Source organism: Thamnophis sirtalis, unplaced genomic scaffold (assembly GCF_051295495.1).
Source record: "Thamnophis sirtalis isolate CommonGarterSnake01/CBP01778 unplaced genomic scaffold, rThaSir2_p1.2 scaffold_10, whole genome shotgun sequence".
NCBI lineage: Eukaryota > Metazoa > Chordata > Lepidosauria > Squamata > Natricidae > Thamnophis > Thamnophis sirtalis.
In genome coordinates, this window is record NW_028261390.1 from 1804547 (window position 1) to 1831653 (window position 27107).

At 43.1% G+C, this 27107-nt stretch overlaps 1 protein-coding gene and 2 long non-coding RNA genes across 3 annotated transcripts; all 3 read right to left on the reverse strand.

Annotated features, from left to right (window-relative positions):
* Window positions 1–331: 331 nt before the first annotated feature.
* On the reverse strand, window positions 332–16076 carry LOC148043725 (C-type lectin-like). The gene is made up of 5 exons (XM_087723735.1): window positions 15979–16076; window positions 12548–12634; window positions 7114–7265; window positions 6322–6434; window positions 332–701 (listed from the first exon to the last, which is right to left on the reverse strand). Exons 1-5 carry the CDS (start codon window positions 16013–16015, stop codon window positions 545–547), a joined length of 546 nt encoding a protein of 181 aa, XP_087579861.1. The 5' UTR covers window positions 16016–16076; the 3' UTR covers window positions 332–544.
* Window positions 16077–17457: 1381 nt separating this feature from the next.
* Window positions 17458–21466, reverse strand: LOC148043726 (uncharacterized). Its single transcript, XR_015697803.1, has 3 exons — window positions 21430–21466; window positions 18534–18560; window positions 17458–17567 (listed from the first exon to the last, which is right to left on the reverse strand). It is a non-coding gene; the product is annotated as an uncharacterized LOC148043726 (long non-coding RNA).
* Window positions 21467–22713: 1247 nt separating this feature from the next.
* Window positions 22714–24634, reverse strand: LOC148043727 (uncharacterized). Its single transcript, XR_015697804.1, has 3 exons — window positions 24546–24634; window positions 23506–23577; window positions 22714–22737 (listed from the first exon to the last, which is right to left on the reverse strand). It is a non-coding gene; the product is annotated as an uncharacterized LOC148043727 (long non-coding RNA).
* Window positions 24635–27107: the final 2473 nt, after the last annotated feature.

Genomic DNA, 27107 nt, shown 5'->3' on the forward strand with positions numbered 1-27107 from the left:
CCTTCCGAATAGCAAGTCCAAGAAGCACCTCACAAAAGAAGGCCCTTGGACTGGACGTCACTCCCTTTCCACACCACTTGGACCAATGATCTTGGTGAGAATTGCTGAACCGATGCCATTCTCCATCATCCAAGTCCAGAGCTGGACCAAAAGGATACCTGTCTTGATGGTACCAAAGGGCACCAAGAGGTCAAAGAACGTCAGGATGGACCCACCACCCTCATCCTGTTCTCACCAGATTTCATCCAGTGAAATCAATGACTCTGGACGGCTTACAAACAATAAAGTTTGCCCAGCAGGAACTAAATAGAATGAATACAAAAAAGATGGGTTCTTTTTTCATTCTTTTTTACTTGCCCCTTAATTTGCTAAATAAGACAATGTCCAAAAGGCAGGATGTAAAAAGGTGTTTGGAAGCTGATGTCAAAGCCCGGAGTTCTTTCATGCTCTTACACCGCCTGACTGGGGCGTTTTTAAGAGGCAACTGGCATTTTTTTGTCACTGAGCTCCTCAAATACAATTTTGTGGAACGTTCAGAAAAGAATTAGTTTATCCATTTGTTCTCAGGTTTTTTTTTGCAAATGCCTCTTCCTGGAATTGAACATTCCTCAGAAAACCAACACTTCATTTTTGTAGTACATTCATTAGTCATTCTTGCACATCTCCTAAAGCTCAGGTTTGGTTGCGATTCCGCCCAGTATCTGAAAAGAAGAAATAACAGTTGTCAGTCCTCCAGACAAAATGAGTATCATTTATAGACTTTGGAGCACAAAATAAATGTTCAGTCCATTCACCTTCTTCCCTCACCTCAGTGGGAGTTTCTAACTAACTCCAAATGTTGGTCTCTGGTTGATTTGGCAGGGAAACAGAGGTGAGGCTGGTGACACATCTCCCCCTCCAATCTTTGAACAGGCCATGACAAAAGATTACGTATCTCTAGGCAGCTGGTTTTTTGTTTTTTTAAGGATTGTGGCGCCCTTCTTGGTTGTTTCAGGAATTGAGGCTTGGGGAGAATTCTGGAGTGTTTCTATTCCCATCTTCACTGGTGATTTCAGTTGAGGGTGGTAGTGGGAGGAGAAGACCGGCTGATGGGTATTCATTGGTGGGGCACTGTAGACTTTGGTCCTTTCCTCATTATTAGCTCCATGCAAGAAAGCATTGGGGAAGGTCCTCCGTCAGTTCAGCGCTCAGTGTCATCCCCATGTGTGATGGAATTGCACCTGCAAGGGGAAGGGCAGTGGAGAGAGATTGGGCCATACAGAGTTTTCCCTGGAAGAGGCCTGGATAACAGTCCTGGTTGAAGAAGAGGGGGTGAGGTTCAGGGTAGCCACAGAATCTCTGAGATGATATCTAGTAGGCTAGAATATTAAAGCTTTAGCTTGGCAAGATTCTGTCCATTGGGTGCAGATAAAGAGTTGAACTCCACATGTTGTGTCATCTCTAGGGCCAACACAATGCTGAAGATAAGCAAACTTTAGATCTCCATCCCAAGCCAAGGGGTCACACAATGGAACTCTTGGGCCTGGAGACTGTTGGGATCCTGATCAGATAAAAATGGAGAGTGATGCTAAGCAAGATGGCTTCCTTCATTTGAGGTGACCAACCAGGTCAAGAGCTGTCTTCTAAGTGGGAGACAACAATACCTAGCAAGCGTGTCCATTCCTTGGGTGCTCCTGAATTTTGTGGCTATTGCTGAATGGAGAGCATACTATTTATGGAGGACAAACACATGGGAACAGAAACAGGGCCACACCATAACATGCCACAAATGTGCTCTATGCAAGGATGCCTTAGGAAAACCCTTGAAAGCCACTATGGAAACCATAAAGATCTATTCAAAATGAATGCTCCAACACTGGAACTTTTAAAGAAGAGATTGGAGAACCATTTGTCTGAAAAGGTATAGGGTTTCCTGCCTGAGCAGGGGGTTGGACTAGAAGACCAGGGCTAGCAGGCAGGGAGGGCGGACGCCGGGTGTGCTGAGAGCTTGTTCTGTTATGGCCACAAACTAGATGTTGGGACAAAGGGCAGGGCCAGTGGTAGCAACTCTCCCACTCCCATTGGCCCCCACACTCACTGCCTCCTGCAGGTGGAAAAAAGATCCCTGAAAATAAGGGCTGGTCTTATTTTAGGGGAAACACGGTAGCTGTGAAGACTGGTAATGTGAATGGTTCCTCTGATGTCGTTCCTGGAACCTGTGGGAGCCACTCTCCCTGAGTGCTCCTGCTTTGGCCTTGACTTTTCCCATCCTCTCAAATTCCTCCTTCAGAGCCTACTTCTTCTACAGCTTCCCATCCTTCTCCTTCCTGATGGGCCATCACAGTCCATCAGCACCACTTTCTTCTGGTCCTTGTCTACCACTACGATGCCTGCTTGATTGGACAGTAGCTGCCTGGCTGTCTGGATCTGGAAGACGCACAGGACCTTAGTCCTCTTATTCTCTATATGACCTGTGAGATTTCCCCTCTGGGCTCGGTAGGATCCACCTGTAGACCATGCAATGCTCCTGTGGACAGTGCCAGTTACTTGGTTCTTCTGCTCCCTGTGTGCTGTTCCTGGCTGCTCCCACCATGAGTTGGACTGTCTCTGAGGCCTATGTGGATAATCTAGCCCCTGGGTCCTGTCCAGTGCGGAAGGCCCCCCTGCTTCTATGGATCTGCCGCTTAGTGCCTGTTCTTCTGCTGCTATGACCAGTGCCTCGGGGCTGTCTTTGAGTCCAGCCCTTTCCAGACGCTGAGAGGATTTCTGCTACTTCAGCTGTTGATGATATACCCCTTGTCTTGCCATGCGCTTCCCCTGTTCGATCTCCCTCCCACAACTGCTGCTGCCTCAGGCATCCTCCCAGCAACTCATTTTCTCAATGGTTATTCCTGGATGCTCTGGGTTTCATCCAGGGCAGTGGCTCTGACACTCAGCAGATTCCGACTGATCTCTTTCCGGTACAGTCTCCAGGTATTGGGGTGGAAACCTCCCTACATTGTGAAGAGTTTTTGCAGCTTTAGTGTCCTTCTTTGGCCAGCTCATTATACTGGCAGGGTACCTGATGATTAGCACGGCATAGGTATTGATGGCATGGATCTTGTTCATCCCCTTGAGCTGCCTCTTCAGGACCTTTGGTGGTACTTGGATATTGCTGTTTTCCTCCCCTCCCCCTCAGGGTTCCTGTGCGACTGAGGAATACCAAGGCAACTTGCAACTGCTCTATATGCCTACTGTGTGACCTGCTGGTAATTCCATCACGCACTTAGATAGATAGATAGATAGATAGATAGATAGATAGATAGATAGATAGATAGATAGATAGGTAGATAGATAGATAGATAGATAGATAGATAGATAGATAGATAGATATAGATGATACAGAGATATAGATAGATAGATAGATAGATAGATAGATAGATAGATAGATAGATAGATAGATAGATAGATAGATAGATAGATAGATAAATAGATAGATGCATACATACATATATACATACATAGATATAAATATACATATACATATATTTGTTTGTTGTACATATTTGCCTCTCATCTCAACTTAAAGTGATTCTGGGCGGCTTATAAACATTAACTATTTTCCCTCTCTAGACTATCATCTGACCACACTTTTTCAGTCCAAGACAGAAAGACAAATAAAAGAAGGAAGGAAGGAAGGAAGGAAGGAAGGAAGGAAGGAAGGAAGGAAGGAAGGAAGGAAGGAAGGAAGGAAGGGGGGAGTTAGACATACAGGAGAGTGGGGAGGTACATGATTCGGCCCGCGCAGGCACCTGCCCGTTCTGTTTTTGCTTTCCCATGCCACATCGGGCACCCAGCAGATTGGATCCTATGCTTCCTCAACCCCTCATGCCTCTGCCTCCATCTGGTGCTGGTGCCGGTGCCGGTGCCATGAGGTGATGCAGGGAGTGGCACCATGCGTGCTCTCCCCTGCATGCTCGGCCCCTGCCATCCAATCTCATCCTTCTGCTCCACTGTATACCCCACAAGGAAAGACAGATGGTGGGTTGCATCTCATAACATCTCCTCCTTGCCTCTGCCTGCTGCTTGGCGGGACTTACCTTCAAGCTGTTTCCCCTGTTGAAACCTGACCTCCTTTTCCAAAGGTATCAGCTATCATCCAGAAGGAACAATCTCTCTCCTCCTGGGTCCTCATAAGGCAGAGTCCTCTCTTTGCACCTGCCAGTCAGTAAAGCAGCTCTTGCTTTTCACCCTCAGGAATCCACCCAGCCCCTTTGGCCATTAAAATATCATTTGTTGGGTATACAAATGACTCTCTCTCCATATGCATTTCTACCTTAGCAAATCCAGGGATCGATTTAAGGGCAACCCTCCATATACTCTCTCCAAGACTTGCACTTGGCTCTTGGCATTACCACACATGCACTCAGCAAGCCCCAATCGAGCCGCTCCGTCCATTAATGGAATCTTAAAGAGACATGGATCCAAATTATTGCCTTTTGTCCCCCTCCCCATTTCAAGGAAATGGAACAGCTGCCACTTCCCAAAACAAACGAGCCCAACGCTGCCTGGAGGGCTCCTGCGCTTTTGCAACAGTGACCCGAACACGGAATGAGAAACAGCCGCCAGCAGAGCTTGACTCAAAACAAAGTGCTGTGAGTCTGGGCGCCTTTCATGTCTGTTCCTTCCCCCATCGCTCACCCTTCTCACTCCCTGGGAATTGTGTAGGGAGGCCGGGTTGAAAGGCGATAGAAGGGTTGGGACAAGTTCTGGCCAAAGGACTGGGGGTCTGCAGAAGCTGCTGGACACCTTTGACCTCTGTGTGCTCCCCCACTTCTGTGCTTGCGCCAGAGGATGGAGCACCCAGGCAGGGCTGGTCCCTTGCCATCTCCACTACCGTGTTTTCCCCAAAATAAGCCCTAATATATCTTTGGGTGCCAAAAAATTATAAGATATGGTCTTATTTTCGAGGAAACACAGTAGATGGATGATAGATGGATAGACAGAAAGAAATATAAGGAGGGAGGAAGGGAGGGAGGGAGGGAGGGAGAGAGAGAGAAATGAATGTTAGATAGAGATGATATTTAGATTCAGACATTCTCATACACCTTCATACATGGGTATGTATCTGTGTACACACACACACATACGCACTTATGTATATAGGTAGACAACTTGCCTCCAGAAGTTGTGAATGCTCCAACAGTGGAAGTCTTTAAGAAGATGTTGGATAGCCATTTGTCTGAAATTGTATAGGGTTTCCTGCCTAGGCAGGGGGTTGGACTAGAAGACCTCCAAGGTCCCTTCCAACTCTCCTCTTCTCTTCTCTTCTATCATATACAGAGAAAGTTTCTATATTCCAATCTATCTTCAGCAATTTGTAATGACCCCCGCATAATGACACAAGTATGGTGAAAAATCATACAAATATCATTATTATTATACAATTGTATCACAGAGGCCAGTTGTTTCGCCGGATTTGGCATTGGTTACTAGTCGGGCCCCACCCAGGGGCCTAGGACATCGTAACGTATTTTCGTAATATGCGTGCAGATCCAAGCAGTGCGGCTTTTTGCATTTGACTGATGGTGATTTTGTCAATTTTTAACTGTTTTAAATGTAATTCCAGTGCTTTTGGAATAGCACACAGTGTGCCAATTACCACTGGAATTAATCACTGCTGGTTTGTGCCATAGTCGTTGAATTTCGATTTTTAAGTCCTGGTACCTTGCGATTTTTTCATGTTCCTTCTCGGCAACCCTGCTATCACCTGGTATTGCGATGTCTATGATTGTGACCTTATTTTTCTCAACCAGTGTGATGTCTGGTGTATTATGCGCCAGTATTTTGTCCGTTTGTATACGGAAATCCCAGAAGATCTTGACCATCTGATTTTCGGTGACTTTTTCAGGCTGATGTTCCCACCAGTTTGTTGCTGTTTTAATATTATAATTTTTGCACAAATTCCAATGGATCATTTTTGCTACTGAATTGTGCCGCAATTTATAATCAGTCTGCGTGATTTTTTACAGCAGCTGAGTATGTGATCAACAGTTTCATCAGCTTCTTTGCAAAGTCTGCATTTGGCATCATCAGAGGATTTTTCGATTTTGGCCTTAATGGCATTTGTGCGAATAGCTTGTTCTTGCGCAGCCAGGATTAGTGACTCTGTTGTTGTTGTTGTTGTTGTTGTTGTTGTTGTTGTTGTTGTTGTTGTTGTTATTATTATTACTATTATGTCCTCATTTTCTATTACTGATTAAAATAATATAAACATGCACGTAATCATTGCATCTTCTGTCACCTCTCTCAGATCTGAAGACATTTCAGGCTATAAGAAACAAACTTGAATTAGACACTTACGTTTTATTAGGTTTAATTTGGCTAACTGTCCAAGTCCAAACCCTCTCATTATCAGAATTCAATCCAAACCAGTAAGCACCATGTTGCTTAAGTAGCAGGTCTTCTAAGTACTCCTGAAAGAAAAAATCCAGACATCATTTACAGTGACTGACAGAGAGATTCTCACCCGAAGGACGTTCAGAATCGGAGCCTCCCCAGAAGCATCAGTGGAGGAATATGTAGAAGCAGCAGCAATGCAGCCCATGTGGTACAACCACAAAGAGTGGGGCAGATCAGCTTCCTGAAACAATGGAACATCCAGGGGGAACCAAGGAGGCATTTGGGTGAACTAGCAGGGCCGTGGAAGCCATAATGAAAGCTACTCTATGGGCCATTCCGTGGGGAGAGATGAACAGGGAGCCGCTTCTTTCCACCGTTCGTCAAATCCTTGTCTCATCTCCTCCTAAGCCTGTAAGTCTTCCCTCATCTCTCGCTCTGTCAAGCTGTGGATTTAAGACTGCCACCCCCACCCTACCCCACCCAAGCCCCATCGGAGCCTCTCCTGCACCCCTGGCCTGAATGCATGAGGACAGCTTTCCAATCAGATGTCTTGCTATCCAGAGATTATCCAGAGATGGTCAATGCAGGAGAGGGGTCAGCGGTGGACACAGCCAGTTTTAGGCTGGTGTCCTTTTCTGCCAGATCAAGGACAGGCAAATGGAGGGGAAAGACCGAAAGACAAAGGGTACAACAACCAAACTCAGTCAATGACAAAGTCAATCCATCAGAAGAGGAAGAAGGGAGGGCGCTTACCTCCTCCTCATCACCTAGAATATCGGCTATGTAACCTTTAGTTTTATTGCAATATTTTACTGTGTCCTCAAAATTCAATGTCTTCCTACTAAGTAAATAAAGGAAGCCTTTATGTGCCATCCAGTCATGATTCAGTTTGTAATGAAGGTCAGCTTGGACACATGAAAAGGGAAAAGAGAAAGAAAAATTAGAAGAGCACATAGGCAAATACTTTTATCCATGTTTTTTTTAAAAAAAAAACATCAATTTTAAGAAAAAAAGCATATAGGGCTATAGTCATGTTTTCAAAGTGAGGGAGATGGGCATGAGGCACAGGGAAAAAAAAACAAGTAAAAAAAAAGGGAAAAGGCTTTTCTGGGAAGAAAATTACGAGTCCTGTATGAAAAACATTTATCCTCCACTAAATATATTAAAATCTCATAGAATAGCTGTACCTTAAAATTGAACATTGGTGGTCTATGAGTTTGGTCACTTTCCTGCAAACGTTTTTATAACCCAACTAGGTCACACGAGGGAATGCAGAACCATCCAGCCCACAAAAACAGGGACTTTTACCCAAACAATTTGTTAGCACCAATTTGGATACGTGTTGGTAACCAGGGGTGAGGGTGGGTGGGAACAAGGGACCATATGGCTTGTGTTGAATATGATAATGAGGAGGGAAACCTTGGGAATAGGTTTTCCCTCTGGTCCACCTGTCTGGCTGGAAATCTGCTGATTTATAGAGATTGGTTCTCGCTGCAGGCAGGAATATTCAAGGGTTTTCAGTGGCTGAGCTCTCAGGCAGCTCCCTTTAAAAGAGGGCTGTGCCAGGAGGGCAGAGCTTGACATCACGATGACACAACATCAATCTTGGGGCTCCAGGATTGCTGTAGATATCTCTGTTGCTGGATTATCCTTTTGGATCTAAACCTTTCTGAAGGAATGGTGATAGAGAAGAGCATCCTGAGATCCTGCTGATCTCAGGGACATTGCAAAGTCCCTGATCGATTTTGCTCTTTTTGCCAGCTACAAGAGAAGCAGTCAAAATGGCTGCAGAAGGTTGGGACAGTCCCCTGAAACGGAAGCAGAACAGGAGAGACAGTGTGTTGAAAAGGTGAGAAAAATCCTTATTATTAGAGAAGAGAAAACCCAAAAGACTTAGTTAAAATAAAATTGAAGACAGAAGGAAGTAAGCGGCAAATTAACCCTGGTTTAAAATTATCGTGTTATCTTTTTCACTTTAACTTTGTTTGTTTTCTATGAATTGACTTTTTACAAATGCCTTACTTTTAAACTGAACTGGTCTTTTTTTCGTTCCTCCTCTATACTTCTTCCATTTTTTGTATTTATGGATTAAATGTTTTGTAACCTTTAAACATTTTTTTTCTTTTGTTCTTAGAGCTTAGTTCGGAGCTTAGAAAGAGAGGCAAAAACAGAGGTAAGGAATGTAACACTGCCGTCTAGAGGCTAGAGGCTTGGCAACATCTGATAATACAAAGCTATTGGCTTTATTTACTGAAAGGGTCAGTGGCTATACAGGTGTTTTTTTTTGAAGGAAAGAGAAAGCTTTGACCTGAAAAACTTTACTGAATTTGTTTGAAACCTAGCAAAAGCCTTGGATGTTTTAGTGGCTGTGTCTACAACCTGGAAAAATGGCCCAATATGAAGAAGAAAAGGGATTAACATTGCAAAGAATTATGCTTGAAATTCAAAAAATCTTAATAATCACAGAGAGAATTGAAAAGAAACTTGAAATTATAGATCAAAATAAAGAAAGTACAGAGGGAAGAGTTGAGAATACTTATAAAACAATGATGAATTTTGAGGACAGAGTTCAAAAAACCACAGAGACATATGAAAGTGATAAGAAAATTGTTGACACTGACAGAAAATCGAGAGTGGAGGGAAATGATAAGTGTGAAATACGGAAAGGAGAGATCTGTGAACTGGAACTGTATCTCAGATGTCAAAATATAGATGAAGAAAGGGAAGAAAATTTGGCAGAAACGAGTAATTTCGGCAGAAGCACCAGCGATAACAAAAGTTAAGCTGATGAAAGGAACAGATAGAGGGTTTCGAATCTTTATAAGATATGCGATGAATAACAAGTTGTCAAGAGAAGTCCATATAAGACTTACCAAGAAAACACTTAGAATACAGATTCTACAAATGGCAAGAGATATTGGACTGCACTATTTCTGGAAGGATACAGGATGATGAAATGAAATGTGACAATAAAATTTAGTTAAAGGTATTTAAATTTTGAGTACTATGTATAAGACAAAGTAATAATAGCTATAGCCAAATAAATGATTAATAATGATAATAAAGCATTTATATATACTAGATTGGTAATATGAAATTTTATACAAACTGTAAGTGAGGATGATGATGATGTTGAAAAACCTTTTTATAAAAGATAAATAATTCTATATAGAATAGAATATAAAGATGTAATATCATTGGATGATTTCAGGATGATGTAATGAAATACCATAACATAAATTTATTTAAAATTTAATATGTTTCATATAAAAAGGATATAATAGCTATGCTTAATGGATGTTTAACAATTATAACAATTTGTATACATGTATATTAGTTGATGATACTAACAATGGAAAAAACATGGAATTGAAAATTATCAGAGAATGTTATCAATGCTAAAATAATAGAATGATTTAGAATAGGATATAAAAAATTCTTTATTATTGGATATATTGAAGATGATATAATGAATCATTATAATATAAATGGATACATATTTAGAATACCTTGTTTAAAATGGAGAAACAATAGTGATAATCAAACAAATGAAGTATAATAATAATATATACAAAGATATTTGATTGACAATATGTAAATTTTGATAAAGCTCAAGTGATGACTATGGAAAGGATGCAGAAAGACCTTGTAACCAGTCGACACACTGTATGCAGTTGAAGAGGTTTTTATATTATAAGTTGTGTGTTGTGTTTGTTTGAAAATTTTTAAAAAAAATTTTTTTAAAAGAGGGAGCTGCCAGACAGCTCCGGCACCTGTTTATATGTAGCTATCCAATAAAGAGCTGTTGCAATAGCCTGTTTCTTCACTTGTCCCGCACACAACGCCTTGGACCCGAAAATCCCAGATCCAGCTTTGCTTCTGCTGTAACCACTTGGCTTTAGTAAAGTGAACTTTTGGCTAATCATGAGCTTGAGAGTCTTTCTTTTCTTTTCTTTTTTGATTTTTTTTTAATTTTAATTAAACAAACACACACACACACACACAAAAGAATTCTTCATTACATCTTGTAGAAAGCGTGTCGATTGGTTACAGATAACTTTCGAGCATTTCTTCCACAGTCATTACTTATAGTTCATATTAGATTATACACTTTAAGTCAAAAATCTTTGTATATCTTACTATCAATGTACCACAATTCTCATTTGACTACAATTATTTGAACATGCCATTACCTCAAATCATTCATTAGCTATTTCAAAAATCTTCCAATAACATTACACCTTTATAGCATCTTTTAAGTAAAAGTCAATTAATAAAGTTTCTAAGCCTCCCCACCCTTTTTTCCAACTCACTAACATTTATATCTAAGTTACTTTAGCCAACACCATAGCATGTATATATTGTTAAACAATGACCATTAACATTTCCTTGTTGTTATTAAAATTGGCTAAAAATCATTTACTATTTATGCCCCATCTCCTCTCATCAGGGCCCCCACCCCCCAAAAAACCCTTACACCTTTATAACAAGATCTAAAAGAATTTGTTAATAAAATTTATAGGTCTTTTTCCCAAATCAGAATTTACAATTTATATCAAAAATCTTTTACTAAATTGTTAAAATACATGTGTATATCATTACGCTGTATCCATTATCATTTCATTATTATTATTTATGGTTAATTAATTGTTAGCGAGTAAACATTTAATAACAATCTAAAACAATCTAGGAGTTACAAGGTTCCTACTTATTAATCACCAATAATAAAAAACTCTAATTTTTTATTACCGACTTTCATTATCAACCTGTATCTTTCCAGTAACAAAACAGTCTTATCTCTCTTGCCAATTGTGGAATCAGTCTTCTTTTTGTCTCCATTATAAGGTTTTTATAGACTTCTCTCCGCACTTTGTTGCTCGAAGGATCTCTCAGATAATCTCCTTGCCCACCAGTTGCTACTAAAGTTAATTTGTCTTTATTTGTCAATCTTGCTTCTGAAAAATATTCTCTTCTTATGTCTATAGATTGCTTTTAGTGTGATTTAATAACAAGTAGTAGGAAGAATTGTTTAAATAAAAAGGAAGGTTTTAATCCAGAAGTGAAAAAATAAAGCAACAAGAAGCAGAAGAAAAAAAAATCAATCCGTTCACTTTAAGGGGAGAAATGGATAACGTGATGACCATTCCAATCTTGAGAGACCGCCTCCTGCCAATTACCTCCCTGTGACCAATTAGATTGCATAGATTAGGCCTCCTCCGAGTACCATCTGCCAGTCAGTGTCGACTAGCAACCACACGGAGGAGAGCCTTTTCAGTAGCAGCTCCGACCCTTTGGAACGATCTCCCCGTGGAGATTCGTACCCTCACCACCGTCCAGACCTTCCGCACAGCCCTTAAGACCTGGCTAGCCTGTCAGGCCTGGGGATAAAGATAATCTGCCCCCACCCGAATGATGAATGAATGTTGTTTACTATTTTTACTTTTATGTACTGTCTTGTGTCCATTGTCTGTACCCTCCTTCCCCGTTTTATGTAAGCCGCCCTGAGTCCCCTCAGGGAAAAGGGCGGGCTATAAATACTAATAAATACCAAATACCAAATCCACAAAAATAGTTACAATGACAAAGGGAAAAAAAAAATTCCAAAGTGATCCCATTAGGATTATTTTCGTCACCCATTTCTTTTGTTTAAGGATCAGTCTGGCTTTAAGGAAACATTTTTTTGGGCAGTCTAGCAAAATAGAAAAAATACCTCACCAGATGGACTCACTTTCTCTTTTCACTTCCTTCCTTCCGGAGCGTCCCGACTTCATCAGTCTAGGGGCTGCCTGTTCACCGCAGGCTTGAAGCACTTCCCTTGGGTTTAACAGGGATTTCGCGATATCCCTGAGACCAGCAAGGCTTTTTCTTCCTGATCACTGTCTCTACGGGACAGTTTAGGTCTCAATAGACACCCCCCCCCCCAGCGGCAAACGTGTCAACAGCGGTCTCAGAGTATCGAGACCACACGTTGTAATGTCGCGACGAGAGTCTTTCTTTTCTAATTGACCAAGTTGGGATAGCTGACAATCTGCCCAAGACAATACTTTAAAAAAAAGCAGGGTGCACCGCTCTAATCCCCAGGACTGATGGATGGTGCCTAGAAAATTGCAAAGAAACCCACCAAACCCTGACATGGAGACAGCTATCCCTCTGGATTCTTATTCATCTCAATCTGTGAGAAACTTACCAATCTCTGCTTCAATTTCTTTGATCTTTTCAGCCCATGGAAGCAACTTTCTTGACTCCTTCTCAGCCGCCAGGATCAAATCAATATCTGAAACACATGTAGCAAGAGCATCTTTTCAGATCTGAAGCTGCCTCCTAGTCTATCCAGAGCCCATTTCCTTCTATTTCATGCATGAAACAGTCTTCTTCTTTTTTTTTTGAAACGTTGTATTGTTTTAACTAAACAAAAACACAAAAAAGAATCATCTTTCGTTACATCTTGTAGAAAGCGTGTCGATTGATTACAAATACATTTCGTGCATTTCTTCCACAATCCTTACATATACTTCATTCAAATTGAATTATACATTTTAAATTAAAAAAAATATGTATTTTACTATCTCATTTAATTACAATTATTTAAACATGTTTTTATCTAAAATCATTTATATTTAAAGACACAGCCACCTACTGGCATTCATTCACAATTTCAATAAACCTCCAATAACATTGACCTTTATGACATATTCTGAAACAAAGTCAGTTATCTAAGCATTCCCTCCCCTCCCCCCTCCCCAACTCACAGTTTAAGCCTTATATCCAATTTGCTTTTACTAGTACAACACACAAATATATATCATTAAACATTATCCATTAACATTTCCTTGTTATAATAGTAGTTAACTAAGAATTATTTACTATTTATATCACCTCTCCTCTCATCAGGCCCAAAATAAATTACACCTTTGTAGCAAGCTCTAAACAAAAATTTATTAATAAAATTTATAGGTCTTTTCACCAAGTCCCAATTTACAATTTATATCCAAGTTATTTTTACTAATTAAAGTTATCATTTAATTATTATTATTGTAGTTAATTATATGTTAACAAATGAACATTTAATAAGAATCTAAAACAATCTACAAAATGCTAACATTCCTTCTTATTAATCACCAAAAATATCCATTAACATTTCCTTGTTGTTATTGTGGTTAACAAAGAAATTACTTAGTATTTATATCACATCTCCTCTCTTCAGACCCAAAGTAATTATACCTTTATAACAAGATCTAAACAAAAATGTATTAATAAAATATATAGGTCTTTTCACCAAGTCCCAATTTATAATTTATATCCAGGTTACTTATACTAATTAAGATTATCATTTCATTATTGTTGTAGTTAATTATATGTTAACAAATAAACATTCAATGATAATCTAAAACAATCTACAAAATACTGAAATCCCTACTTATTAATCACCCAAAATTAGCTAACTTTTTATCATCAACTTTCATTATCAACCTGAATCTTTCTAGTTGCAAAACAGTCTTATCTCTCTTGTCTGTTGTTGTGTCAATTCTCTTTTCAGGTTCTTTATAAAGTTTTTATAAACTTTTCTCTGCACTTTATTGCTTAAAAGATCTCTCAAATAGACTCGTTGCCCTTGAATTGTTATTAACATTAGCTTGCCTTTGGTTGTCAAACTTATTTCTGAATAGGTTCCTCTTCTTAGCTCCATCATTATCACCCTTTTTTTCCTCCTGTATCTTGAAATCTGGGATAAAGCTCCAAATTGTCAAATTCACTTTTCCATCTTCCCTTCTTTCCGCTTTCACCCATATTTACTCCATTAATAAGTTCATCTATTGTCTTGTCTTTAGCTTCTATATTTTCATTCTCTTCTTTAATTTTTGGGGCTCCAACCCCATCATCTTTTGCTGTGATAAACAATAGTCTATCCAACTTCTTCTCAAATCTCCCAAATCCTTCTAAAATATTTTGAATTCCAGCCAGGATATTTTGAAATTTTAAGGTTTCCTGATCTGGATATTGATCCATCCCCACCCCCACCCCCCAAAAAATGAAGTAGAAAAAAAGAAAAAAGGAGTATGATAGCCACTGCCACTCTAGCCTTCCAAGCTTCTTTTGTGTGTGTGTGTATGTGCGTGTTTGTGTGTGTGTATGTATATAAAGTTAACTTAAGCACAAGTTCTTTTGTACACTTCAAAGGAGAAGGGGTCTATCTTTTTCTTTCCTTTTCCTTCTCTTGCCAAAATATTTTCCAAGAGCACCTGCACTTGACTCTTTATCAAATTTTCTAAGCAAGTTGCAAACCCTTCAGTTACAAACTCAGTAAAATCAAATAGGAATGAACAAAGGATACATTGCTTCAAAGAAAAAACTTCAGACTCTGGCTTCCGAATGGCAGATTCCACTTTTTCATACTTTTCTCAATTTTATGGAAAACAAAAATCTTTAATTTTCTTTGGTGGAATTTAATAACAAATAGAGGGGAGAACTTGTTAAAATAAAATAAAAAGAGTTTTAATTTAAGCCAAAAAATAAGGTGGTAAAAAATAGAGGGGAAAAAAAAACAATACATTCATTTCAAGCGGAAAAACAGGAAACGTTACAATCACTTCAATCCACAAAGTATCATTACAAGAAAAACCAAAAACTTTCCAAGGCAGTCCAATAAGAATTAAATTCATCGCTTTATTCTTTTACTTAAAGGACTAGTTTATCTATTTAGCCGTTTCTTTGGGCACTCTTTCTCAGAGTTAAAAAAAAAAAAAAACCTCACCCGATGCACTCACTTTCACTTCCTTCTTTCCGGAGCCATCTCCAACTTCGTCAGCCTGCGGGCTGCCTGTTTGCCGCCAGCTTGAAGCGCTTCCCTTGGGTCAATCAGGGACTTTGTGGTGTCCCTGAGACCAGCAAGGCTTTGTCTTTCTGGTCACCGTCTCTCCGGGATGGTTTAGATCCTGCTGGACCATCCAGTGGCAAAAGTGTCAACGGCAGTCTTGGACTGTCAAGACCGCATGTTGTGTTGTCGCGACGTTGGCAAGAGCATCTCTTCAGATTGGAAGCTGCCTCCTGGTCTATCCAGAGCCCACTTCCTTCCATGCATGAAACAGTCTTCTGAAGCGGTCTGTCAGTCTCTGCAGCTAGGAAGTATTTTTCTTCCCAGGAAGGATCCCATTACGAGGTCCCTGGAGGCAAATCTCACCAAACCATAGAGAATCATGGCAAGATTGGCCTTTCAGAACCATGACCTAAATCTTGTGACTTGCGGACTGGCATCGGGTTGGTGGAGTGGCTGGAGGTTAGCAACGAATGAATGGATCTCCTCCCCTGTTCACCCTTGGCTTGGGCTTCATCCAGTTGGCTCCATCATGCTTTGATTAGATTTTGTTTCTGGCCGTCAATAGATTGCCAATCAATTTATTTACTGTCAGGGCAGAGCTGGGCTTTCGAATAGCTCCTGATTCTTCTGCAGAACCAGTTTGGAGGTCACTTGGAGAAGAATTCAAGGCCAGCAGCAGATGGATGGGAATGCTCCTTCCATTCCGATGTAACCCACCAATCTAGCTAGAGGAAGGAAAATGGGCTTGGTGGCCTTGGGGACAGGAATGCATTTGAACGTTTAGAGTGGAACTCTTTACTTACCATTAAGATCACCATATGCAGCATCCTGTGTAATCATAAATCTTCTAATTTGTGCGACTGAATTCCGAAGTGGATCCCGTTTTGCTTTTTCCCTAACACCTGAAGGAGAGGTTTAATTACCATATAATAATAAGTTGAATTGAGACACCACGCTAGAAAGAAGGAGATCATGTAATCTTCTCCCACCTTGGTCACGAAACCGTCTGTGTGACCTTGGGCCAGTCACTTTGGCTCAGCCCTAGGAAGGAGGCAATGGCAAAACCCTTCTATAAACCTTTCCTCTTTGAAGTTCCAGCCTGCGTTCTTTTACAGTACCAGAAGCCTGACAGAATGGAGAAGTGACCGATTGTTTTTTCCTTGGAAGGGCCGAGGAAGATTGAGGAATCGATTTATTATCTGGAAACCACTTCTATTTGGACTTTGCTAGGAAGATAGGCCACTGTGGGGATTGAATTTATTTTGTTTAATTAGACAACAATTGGTAAGAGATGGCATTAAGAAACAAGCATGGATATTTGATCCAGGACAAATTGCTCTTAACTTTTGGGATGATTTGGGATAGATAAGAGGTCATGGTAAATTTTCCACAAGTTAATTAAAATAATAGCTTGTTAACACAAGTTTTGAAACTTTATCCTTGTTATTATTATTATGGTTAATCTTCAATTTGATTCACAGTCTGGGGCTGGTAAAAAAAGTTAACCATTGAAGTCCTAACCATAGACCTAAGCGCTGCTAAAGTAACGTCTGAGGATATAAGCTCCTCAGAGTGGGGTGTTGTTTTTTTTTAAAGTTGGAAAACGTATTTCACAAAGGAGAAAAATGCTGTCACTTTAAATTGGAACTGAGCATGCCTGGCTGTGGAATTCTGGGAGTTGAAGTCCACAAGTCTAAAAAAAATTGAAACCCCTGTGTCAGTGCCTCACCAGCCATAAACCTCACCGCATGTCACTGCTAGGCAGGGACTTGGAAAAACCTGGAAGCTTTCAGATTTGGGTTTTCCCAGATGCACCAACATGATATCTTCAATAAAATGGATCCTTGAGGAATGCCTAGCCTCAGAGCCTTCTTTGGTTGGGGGGTGATACTTGGAACCCCGACCCAGGGATTCGCTTAACAACTGTGGCAAGAAAGGTTGTAAAGGGGGACAAAACTCACCAAACGACTGCCTTGATTAGCAAAAGACATTTTGGGATCAATTGTGGTCATAACTTGAGGCTACCTGCATTTCTACTTTACTGCAAGGCTACGTTAACAGCATCTGAAAGTCCACCTCTCCCCCCTCGCCTTTACAGCCCATGAAACTTGGGAGGGTCTCTTCTGCGATGTTTCCCATGCTCCTATGGCAGCTAGAGGCTAACTTGGGTCTTTGCCAACCATTGTCTGGCTTTGGATTCTCCCTCTGTCTCCCAAGCTCATTCCCACATACCATTACAGACCCTCAGAGTTGGTTCATTATTTGGATAAAATTAAAAACTTACATAAACTGATATACCAAAGGGTGTACAAAATCAGACAGAAGAGCATGAGTCCGCCAATTGTTGCACAATTGTATCCTGCGAGGAATTCTTTAAATTTGTTTAGCTTGCCTGTTTTTTGGAAAGGAAGCCTTGATTAGAAACGATCTGAAGAGATAATAAGAATCATACTATCTTCATGACGCATTTCATATGCTGTGGGAGCTTAATCTGCAACTGCTCCAGAGCTGGGCCCTCAACAAGCAAACCTGTTCATGAAGAAGCCTTCATGAAATGCTCACCTTTCGAGGAGATGTTAAACGTGCCCCACACACCTTAAATTATACACACAACACCCATGCGAGGCTTCACTGAGTAAGTAGGGAGGAGACTTTGGACACACCACTGAAGAGTCAAGGCATCCAGCCCAAGAAAAGACCGATAGATTTGGTCCTTGGACCCAACTGCTCATTGACTCTCTTGGGATGGAATCACCTCACGTTCCCTTCCCTCCCCCCCCCATCCCATCCCTTCCTCTCCCCTGTCCCTTCCCTTCTCCCAGGGAGTTTCCATGGCCGAGGATGGGCTTCAACCTGGATATCCTTAATCCTAGCCCATGCCATCACCACTCGCCCACAGTCTGTGCTGTCATGTGACCAACAGCCCAAAGCGGCCACCGTAACATAGCACAAGTACTGGGACCAACTTTGTTCACCCTCAGCAGACCAATGGCTGGCCTTGGGCAACAAAAGTTCTTAGGCGTTCCAGACACCCACCGTAGAAAGACAGTTAACCCTAGCCAAATTGGCTTTGGTTTTGTCAATCAGATAGATTTGTCAATGGCCAGCTATAGACAGTATTGATGTGTAAAGGCAAAAAAGGCAAAAAAGTTTTATGTTGTATTGTGCTAAAAAGAGTTGGAAGTCAATGTAGTGTGGACGGGCAGGGGAAGGGAGGGAGCTGGAACCGGTTCTAAACGGCACAGTAGATTTGTGGATCCTCTTCTATAGAAGAGCTTAGAACTGGCAGGAACCCACCCCTGCCTCACCCCCACCCTGAAACCTGACCTACAGCATGGATTTTCGGGTGCCTCCTTACCTGCTGCATCTGTCCCTGGAGCTGGAGCTGGCAAAAGACAGAAAACCAACTGACTTACAATATGTCAAATGGGATCGGCCCCAGCCGAATGCTTCACCCAAGACTCCTATCCCCCAAAGCCCAATCTCCCCCTAAAGATTCAAGCAGGCGGCCTTAATGAGGAAGCTTCTTTTTACTGGCTGTGATGCTGCAGGGATTGCATTCCAGCCAAGGAGGAGGAGGAGGAGGAGGAGGAGGAGGAGGAGGAGGAGGAGGAGGAGGAGGAGGAGGAGGAGGAGGAGGAGGAGGAGGAGGACGACTGTGGGATCCGTGGAGGTTCCTGAACATGGTTGTTTTCTTGCAGATGTTTCATTCCCAACTAAGTAACATCATCAGTGCTGATGGGAGTATTTGTGGCTCAGAGTTAAACTGAGGGTCCTTGATACTCTCTGAGCTCAATAGATTGCTTGCAGGGAAACTTACATTATCCAACTAGGTAACAGCATCTGTGCGAGAAGGGAGGGGGCTTTGAGGAGAGGAGGAGGAGGAGGATTGTGGGGTCGTGGGAGAGCTATGAATTTGGTTGTTTTCTTTCAGATGTTTCGTGACTCAACTAGGGAAACATCATCAATGCTAGTAGGGAATGGGGTTTGTGGAGAGGAGGAGGAAAGCACTATTAGTTGCCTTCTGCAGATCAGTAATGGAGCTTAAACATCCGGGGATAAACCCAGGCCCACCATCCAACAAAGTGAACAGTTTTTTTAAAAAAATGAAAAGAACAATTACAAAGTAATAACGAATTAATTAAAAAGAACACAAAAACAAACAAGATGCAGCCCCCGCCTCCCGACCTACAACATGGATGTTTGGGTGCATACTGTACTTACGTGGTGGAGTTTTCGCTGGAGCTGGAGGTGGACCTGGAGAAAGACAGAAAACCAATTGACCTCCAATATGTCAAATGGGATCGGCCCCAGCCGAATGCATCACCCAAGAATCCTATCCCCAAAAGCCCAATCTCCCCCTAAAGATTCAAGCAGGAGGCCTTAATGAGGAAGCCTGTTTTTACCGGGTGAGAAGCTGCGAGAATTCCATTCCAGTCGAGGAGGAGAAAGAGGAGGGTGGGATCCTTGGTGCTCTCTGAGTCTGGTTGTGTTCTTGTAGACATTCCATCACCCAACTAGGTAACAGTATCAGTGCACTATTTGGGTAATGAAACATCTGCAAGAAAACAGCCATGCTCAGAGAACACCGAGGACCACAGAGTGTGGAGTGAGAATATCTTCAATATACTGGTGATATTCTTCTTCTGGACCCCAGGAATATCAAGTGACAGTGTGATTTTTTTTTGAGATTTTATTAATATTTGTAGGCCGCCCTTTTCCCTGAGGGGACTCAGGGCGGCTCACATAAAATCAGGGGAGGGGAAGACAAACATTGACAAAGAGACATATAGTAAAATAGACAGCAACATACATTCATCATTCGGGAGGGGCGGCTATCCTTGTCCCCAGGCCTGACGGGCTAGCCAGTTCTTAAGAGCTATGCGGAAGGCCTGGACGGTGGAGAGGGTACGAATCTCCACGGGGAGCTCGTTCCAAAGGGTTGGGGCTACTACTGAGAAGGCCCTCTTCCTTGTAGTTGCCAGCCGGCACTGGCTGGCCGATGGAATACGGAGGAGGCCTAATCTATGGGATCTTATTGGTCGCAGGGAGGTAATTGGCAGAAGGCGGTCTCTCAAGTATCCAGATCCACTACCATGTAGGGCTTTATGGGTGACTAATAGCACCTTGAAGCGCATCCGGAGATCGACAGGTAGCCAGCGCAGCTCGCGGAGGATAGGTGTTATGTGGGTGAACCGAGGTGCACCCACAATCACTCGCGCGGCCGCGTTCTGTACTAGCTGAAGTCGCCGGATGCTCTTCAAGGGCAGCCCCATGTAGAGCACATTGCAGTATTCCAGCCTAGAGGTCACAAGGGCCCGGGTGACTGTTGTGAGAGCCTCCCGATTCAGGTAGGGTCGCAACTGGCGCACCAGGCGAACCTGGGCGAATGCCCCCCTGGTCACAGCCGTCAAGTGGTGGTCAAACGACAGCTGTGGGTCCAGGAGGACTCCCAAGTTGCGAACCCTCTCTGAGGGGTATAGAATTTGACCCCCCAGCCTGATTGATGGAATATTGATCGAATCTTTGGGAGGGAAGCACAACAGCCACTCGGTCTTTTCTGGGTTGAGTACAAGCTTGTTAACCCTCATCCAGTCCATAACGGCCTCAAGGCCTCGGTTCATCATGTCTGCCGCTTCATTGAGTTGGCACGGGGCGGACAGATACAGTTGAGTATCGTCCACATATTGATGGTATCTGATCCCGTGCCTGCGGATGATCTCTCCCAGCGGTTTCATGTAGATGTTGAATAGTAGGGGGGATAAGACCGAGCCCTGAGGCACCCCATATGTTAGGGGCCTAGGGGACGATCTCTGCCCCCCCACTAACACCGACTGCGACCTGTCCGAGAGGTAGGAAGAGAACCACCGCAACACGGTGCCTCCCACTCCCACCTCCCGCAGTCGTCGCAGAAGGATACCATGGTCGATGGTATCGAAAGCCGCTGAGAGGTCTAGGAGGACCAGGATGGGGAATGTCCTCCATCTCTGGCTCTCCAGAGATCATCGGTCAATGCGACCAAAGCGGTTTCAGTGCTGTAACCGGGTCTGAAGCCTGACTGGAAGGGGTCAAGATAGTTTGCTTCCTCCAAGGACCGTTGGAGCTGGAAGGCCACCATCTTCTCAACAACTTTCCCAAGGAAGGGAAGGTTGGAGACTGGGCGATAGTTATTAAGAACAGCTGGATCCAGAGATGGTTTCTTTAGGAGGGGTCTCACCACCGCCGCTTTCAGTGAGGGTGCATACTGTACTTACTTGGTGGAGTTTTCGCTGGAGCTGGAGGTGGACCTGGAGAAAGACAGAAAACCAATTGACCTCCAATATGTTAAATGGGATCGGCCCCAGCCGAATGCATCACCCAAGAATCCTATCCCCAAAAGCCCAATCTCCCCCTAAAGATTCAAGCAGGAGGCCTTAATGAGGAAGCCTGTTTTTACCGGGTGAGAAGCTGCGAGAATTCCATTCCAGTCGAGGAGGAGAAAGAGGAGGGTGGGATCCTTGGTGCTCTCTGAGTCTGGTTGTGTTCTTGTAGACATTCCATCACCCAACTAGGTAACAGTATCAGTGCACTATTTGGGTAATGAAACATCTGCAAGAAAACAGCCATGCTCAGAGAACACCGAGGACCACAGAGTGTGGAGTGAGAATATCTTCAATATACTGGTGATATTCTTCTTCTGGACCCCAGGAATATCAAGTGACAGTGTGATTTTTTTTTGAGATTTTATTAATATTTGTAGGCCGCCCTTTTCCCTGAGGGGACTCAGGGCGGCTCACATAAAATCAGGGGAGGGGAAGACAAACATCTGCAAGAAAACAGCCATGCTCAGAGAACACCGAGGACCACAGAGTGTTCATCAAGCAGGCAGCCTTAACAAGGAAGCTTTGTTTACTGGCTGAGAAGTTGCAGGAATTGCATTCCAAGGAAGGAGCAGGAGGAGGAGGAGGAGGAGGAGGAGGACTGTGGGATCCGTGGAGGTTCCTGAACATGGTTGTTTTCTTGCAGATGTTTCATTCCCAACTAAGTAACATCATCAGTGCTGATGGGAATATTTGTGGCTCAGAGTTAAACTGAGGGTCCTTGATACTCTCTGAGCTCAATAGATTGCTTGCAGGGAAACTTACATTATCCAACTAGGTAACAGCATCTGTGCGAGAAGGGAGGGGGCTTTGAGGAGAGGAGGAGGAGAAGGATTGTGGGGTTGTGGGAGAACTATGAATTTGGTTGTTTTCTTTCAGATGTTTCGTGACTCAACTAGGGAAACATCATCAATGCTAGTAGGGAATGGGGTTTGTGGAGAGGAGGAGGAAAGCACTGTTAGTTGCCTTCTGCAGATCAGTAATGGAGCTTAAACATCCGGGGATAAACCCAGGCCCACCATCCAACAAAGTGAACAGTTTTTTTTAAAAAAATGAAAAGAACAATTACAAAGTAATAATGAATTAATTAAAAAGAACACAAAAACAAACAAGATGCAGCCCTCGCCTCCCCACCTACAGCGTGGATGTTTGGGTGCATACTGTACTTACGTGATGGAGTTTTCGCTGGAGCTGGAGGTGGACCTGGAGAAAGACAGAAAGACAGAAAACCAACTGACTTACAATATGTCAAATGGGATCGGCCCCAGCCGAATGCTTCACCCAAGAATCCTATCCCCAAAAGCCCGATCTCCCCCTAAAGATTCAAGCAGGAGGCCTTAATGAGGAAGCCTGTTTTTACCGGGTGAGAAGCTGCGAGAATTCCATTCCAGTCGAGGAGGAGAAAGAGGAGGGTGGGATCCTTGGTGCTCTCTGAGTCTGGTTGTGTTCTTGTAGACATTCCATCACCCAACTAGGTAACAGTATCAGTGCACTATTTGGGTAATGAAACATCTGCAAGAAAACAGCCATGCTCAGAGAACACCGAGGACCACAGAGTGTGGAGTGAGAATATCTTCAATATACTGGTGATATTATTCTTCTGGACCCCAGGAATATCAAGTGACAGTGTCAAAGTCCTGATCCAGTGCCAGGAAAGTGTGTGGGCCTAGTTGGGGGTGAACAGATTCAGGCTTAATCCTGGCATGATTAGGTTTATTTGGACTATGGCCATGTTGCGAGAACATTCCAATTTTGGTCTTAAGACGACTTGCACCTATTTATTGATTTAAATTTATATGCCACCCATCTCGCTAGCCAAAGCAACTTGCTACCCATCGTGCTTAGTCTGGGGGCTCTCTTGGGGTAACATCTCCTGCTTGAACTCTCTCTGGAATCAACCTGGCTTGGTCCCATCCGATGACGATAATAATGACATATTTTGAAGAGAAGATGGCAGAAAAGATAGTTTACCTTTTGCTGGTGGTGGTTTGGGAGCCATTTTACTTCATAGGTGCATGTAACATCTGATCCCAATGTGCACAGCTGGAGAATGGAGCAAGTTATGAGAATCGATGTAAGTGGAAAGGTAAACATTTTGATCAGCAAAATGGAGACAGCTTCAGAATTAGCTAATATCTCCTTTCCTGGATTTAGGTCCTCCTAGTGGGCAATCACTGACCTATGAGCCAGCAATGTGCAGCCAAAAAAGCCAATGCAATCCCACCTTGCAATAACAGAGGGATAGAATCAAGATTGTATGAAGTGGTAGTACGGCTTTATAAGGCCTTGGTAAGACCACACTTGGAATATGGCGTCCAGTTTTGGTTGCCACAATATAAAAAAGAAGTTGAGACTTTAGAAAGAGTGCAGGAAAGGGCAACAAAGACGATTGGAGGCTAAAACATATGAAGAACAGTTGCATGAATTGGGCATATCTAGTCTAATCATGTCATCCCGAAGAACTCGGGATGACACGATGGCAGTCTTCCAATATTTGAGGGGCTGCCACAAAAAAGAGGGAGTCAAACTATTCTCCAAAGCACCTGAAGGCAGAACAAGAAGCAACGGATGGAAAGGCAATTATCTTCGGAAGAGTTATCGCTTAGGAAAGAAGGCCGCCAAAGAACAGTGGCTGGACACCCCCAAAGCTGACTCCAGCCACAGCAGAACAACTGGAAGAAGCAGCGCAAGGTCGGGAGAGGTGGGGAGACCACCTGGCCCATAGAATCTCCAAGCGTCCAACATGACTGAATGGATAACATCACCCTCAATATTCATTGGGCTTTCCCAGTCATAGGTTGGCAAAGATGTTCTAATCTCTTGCATTGGGCTTCTTTCTTGGATGTTTGAGCGTGTGTGAATCCTTTCTCTATCGAATCTCTCCCGTTGCTGTCCCTGTCTTCCCTCTCCAGGTTCTGCCTTCTTTCTGCCGTTACCACCCGACCCAATTTTCTCCCCGATTCCCTCTCCCTATTAGTTGAGGGTAGTGGGCATAGGAACAGGATACCCACCCAAACCCTGGACTCTTGGTCTACTACCAGAATTAAACTGTGAGTATGAGCTTCACCAGATTTATGTCTTCAGCTGGATTTTCCTTCTGACAGTTTTTGACAGTTTATTCCTTTATGATGCAGAATATTCAAATTCTGCCTCTCTCCCATTGGCTGGAAGCTGGGCCCAATCAGCATTCAGCACTTAGCCTTTGGTTTCCTTCTTTGACCCCCAGAAGCCAGCACCTTAATTTGTGAATTTCAAATGTATTTCATAGTGAATTTTCTTCTACTGGTGTTTAAAAGTCTCTGACTGGCAGAAGAGAACGGAGTCCATTGCAAAGGCCATGAAGCACATTTTCAGAATTGCAAGAAATGACCAAATCAGTTTGGAAAAGAAATTAGTCGAATGTAAAAACCAGATGCAATTAGGAAATATACAGAATATTATCTCTTTTTTTTAAAGTTAAGATTCAAGCTTGCTTGCAAGTGAACCTACAAAGGTTATGTGCTGTGCTCCTTTAAATCCTGTCCCCCACCCCACCCCCTAAGTACCATAACTTGGTATTCTGGGAGAAAATATATTTGGAGTAACAATAGCCTCTCTGACTGATAGGAGCCTTGTGAGATTAGAGTGAGACGTTCTAAAGAGTTGCTGTTGAAAGGCTGCTGGGTACAACTGCAGTAATCCAGTGGATATAAAGAAACCGTGTGCGTGTGTGTGCGTGTGTGCGTGTGTGTGTGTGTACACCTTTGAGACAGTCTTGACTCCTGGCAACTATGGGGCAAGTCCACATGGTTTTCGTGGTGTTTGCCTTGCCTTCTTCTTCCTGGGGTTGAGAGTCAGAGATTGGCCCAAAGGCAGAACTGGAACTCTCTGTCTCCCGGTTCCTGGCCCGGTGCCTTGAACCCTTACAGCAAACTGGCTCTCACAACTCAGGAGGAAGGTGGGAGACAGCTGAGCCCCCAAAGCTCCTGAAAATCTACTCAACTTCTCTGACATAATACTATCCAGGGCCAGTCCGGAGATGTGAGCTATGGGATGCCAAGGGCTGCTTCTGCAAGGCTGCCCCCTTGGCAGTGCCATCACAATCCCCCCACAGCTGTGCTTGGCTGAGGGCTGCTTGAGACACAGGAAAGAGGGTGCCTTCACCTGGAAGAGAAGAGCAAGCAGACAAGCCAGGCCAGAGGAAGGAGGGAGCATTCGATCCACATGATTCCACGTGCAGAAGTCAAGTAACCAAAGAGCCAAGAGCAACTCTGCCTAAGGAGATTCTCAGCGAGGAGGTACAGGTTAGCCAAATGGTGCCTTGCGAGGGAGCAACTGTCCCCCTTCAGTGGGAGAGCTGACCAGGAAATGTTCTCACTTCGTCAGGAGGCTGAGGCTCCTTCTTTTTCTTTGGGTGGAAATGTTTTTTTGGCTCAAAAGGTCTGGTTTGGCTGCATCCATGCTCCTGACCAGCTGCCAATTGTTCTTAAATCCTTGCTATTCTCTCCCTTCTCCAGAGGGCAACTGAAGCAAACCCCTGTACTTGAGCCGATCTGGTGATATAGACAACTTTGAAGTTGGGGAACCTATGTCCCGTAATTCTCAGGTCCTATTATTAAATGACTTCAAACGTCTTGAATTACACCCGGAGGTCCAAGAGTAACTAGTGCAGCTCATGAAGTAGAAATGGACAAAACGGAGTCTCTCTGCATTCCCCTTAGTCCTCTGATATTATCTGAAGGGCTCAAGAACGGAATCTAGGATTGGTGGACTTCATCAAACCATCTTTCTGTGTAGATTTATTCAGACGTTCTTCAATTCTTGAACTCTGACACCCAACTTTTATGGTCCTTTCTCCATCTGTGACCTTCCGGTGACATTTAGCTGTCCTTGGCCTTTGCCAGAACCCCACATTCCTAGTTTAGAAGCGTGGCCTTCCTGACTGTTTTTGTCATTGTGAAGGCTCCGAGGTTCTCTGCTGCCTGGTGAGTTAGTCTGTATCTCCTATGATGCTTGCAATGCTGGAAGGGCAACCAGCTGGCTGCTAAGTATTTGTGAGTCTTGGTTTCAATGCCCACATTCCAATAATTGTGGATTATGGGTATGGCCTTTGTCCCTTGCTGTCTTATCTAACTGGCGTTTCCTTCCCCTTTATCTCTAAGCCATGGCGCCTGAAGAACCCCCAGGCAAACTAGCTCTTGATGAGAAGATAGACCTGAACCAAAGTCCTATAATGAAAATCCCTACCAAGTACTGGTGGATCGTGATTTCTATCACCGCAGGAGTCCTTACAGTCATCTTGGCAACATCAGTCCAAACATGTAAGTTTAGTTCTTCTTGCTAAATGATGTTTTCCTTTCCTGGAAGCTAGAGAAGCTGGGTGGCCCTACTATCTTTCGTGAACATGATCTTTTCATGGAATCCAGACTACCAGGGTTGGAAGGGATCCTGGAAGTCTTCTACTCCAATCTCCAGCTCAGGCAGGAGATGCTATAACATTCCAGACAAGTGGCTCTCCACTCTCTTCTTAAAAGCCTCCAGTGTTGGAGGGCCCACAACATCTGGATGCAAACTGTTCCACTGATTAATTGTTG

What these genes read in the sequence shown, in the direction of transcription:
- LOC148043725 (XM_087723735.1), bottom strand. Translation starts at nt 16,015, where the DNA reads ATGATTACACAGGATGCTGCATATGGTGATCTTAATG. An exon ending in TGCATATGGTGATCTTAATG is followed by an intron (nt 12,635 to 15,978) that starts GTAAGTAAAGAG and finishes CATGTGTTTCAG; the next exon opens with ATATTGATTTGATCCTGGCG. An exon ending in CAAATTAAACCTAATAAAAC is followed by an intron (nt 702 to 6,321) that starts GTAAGTGTCTAA and finishes TCTTCTTTTCAG; the next exon opens with ATACTGGGCGGAATCGCAAC.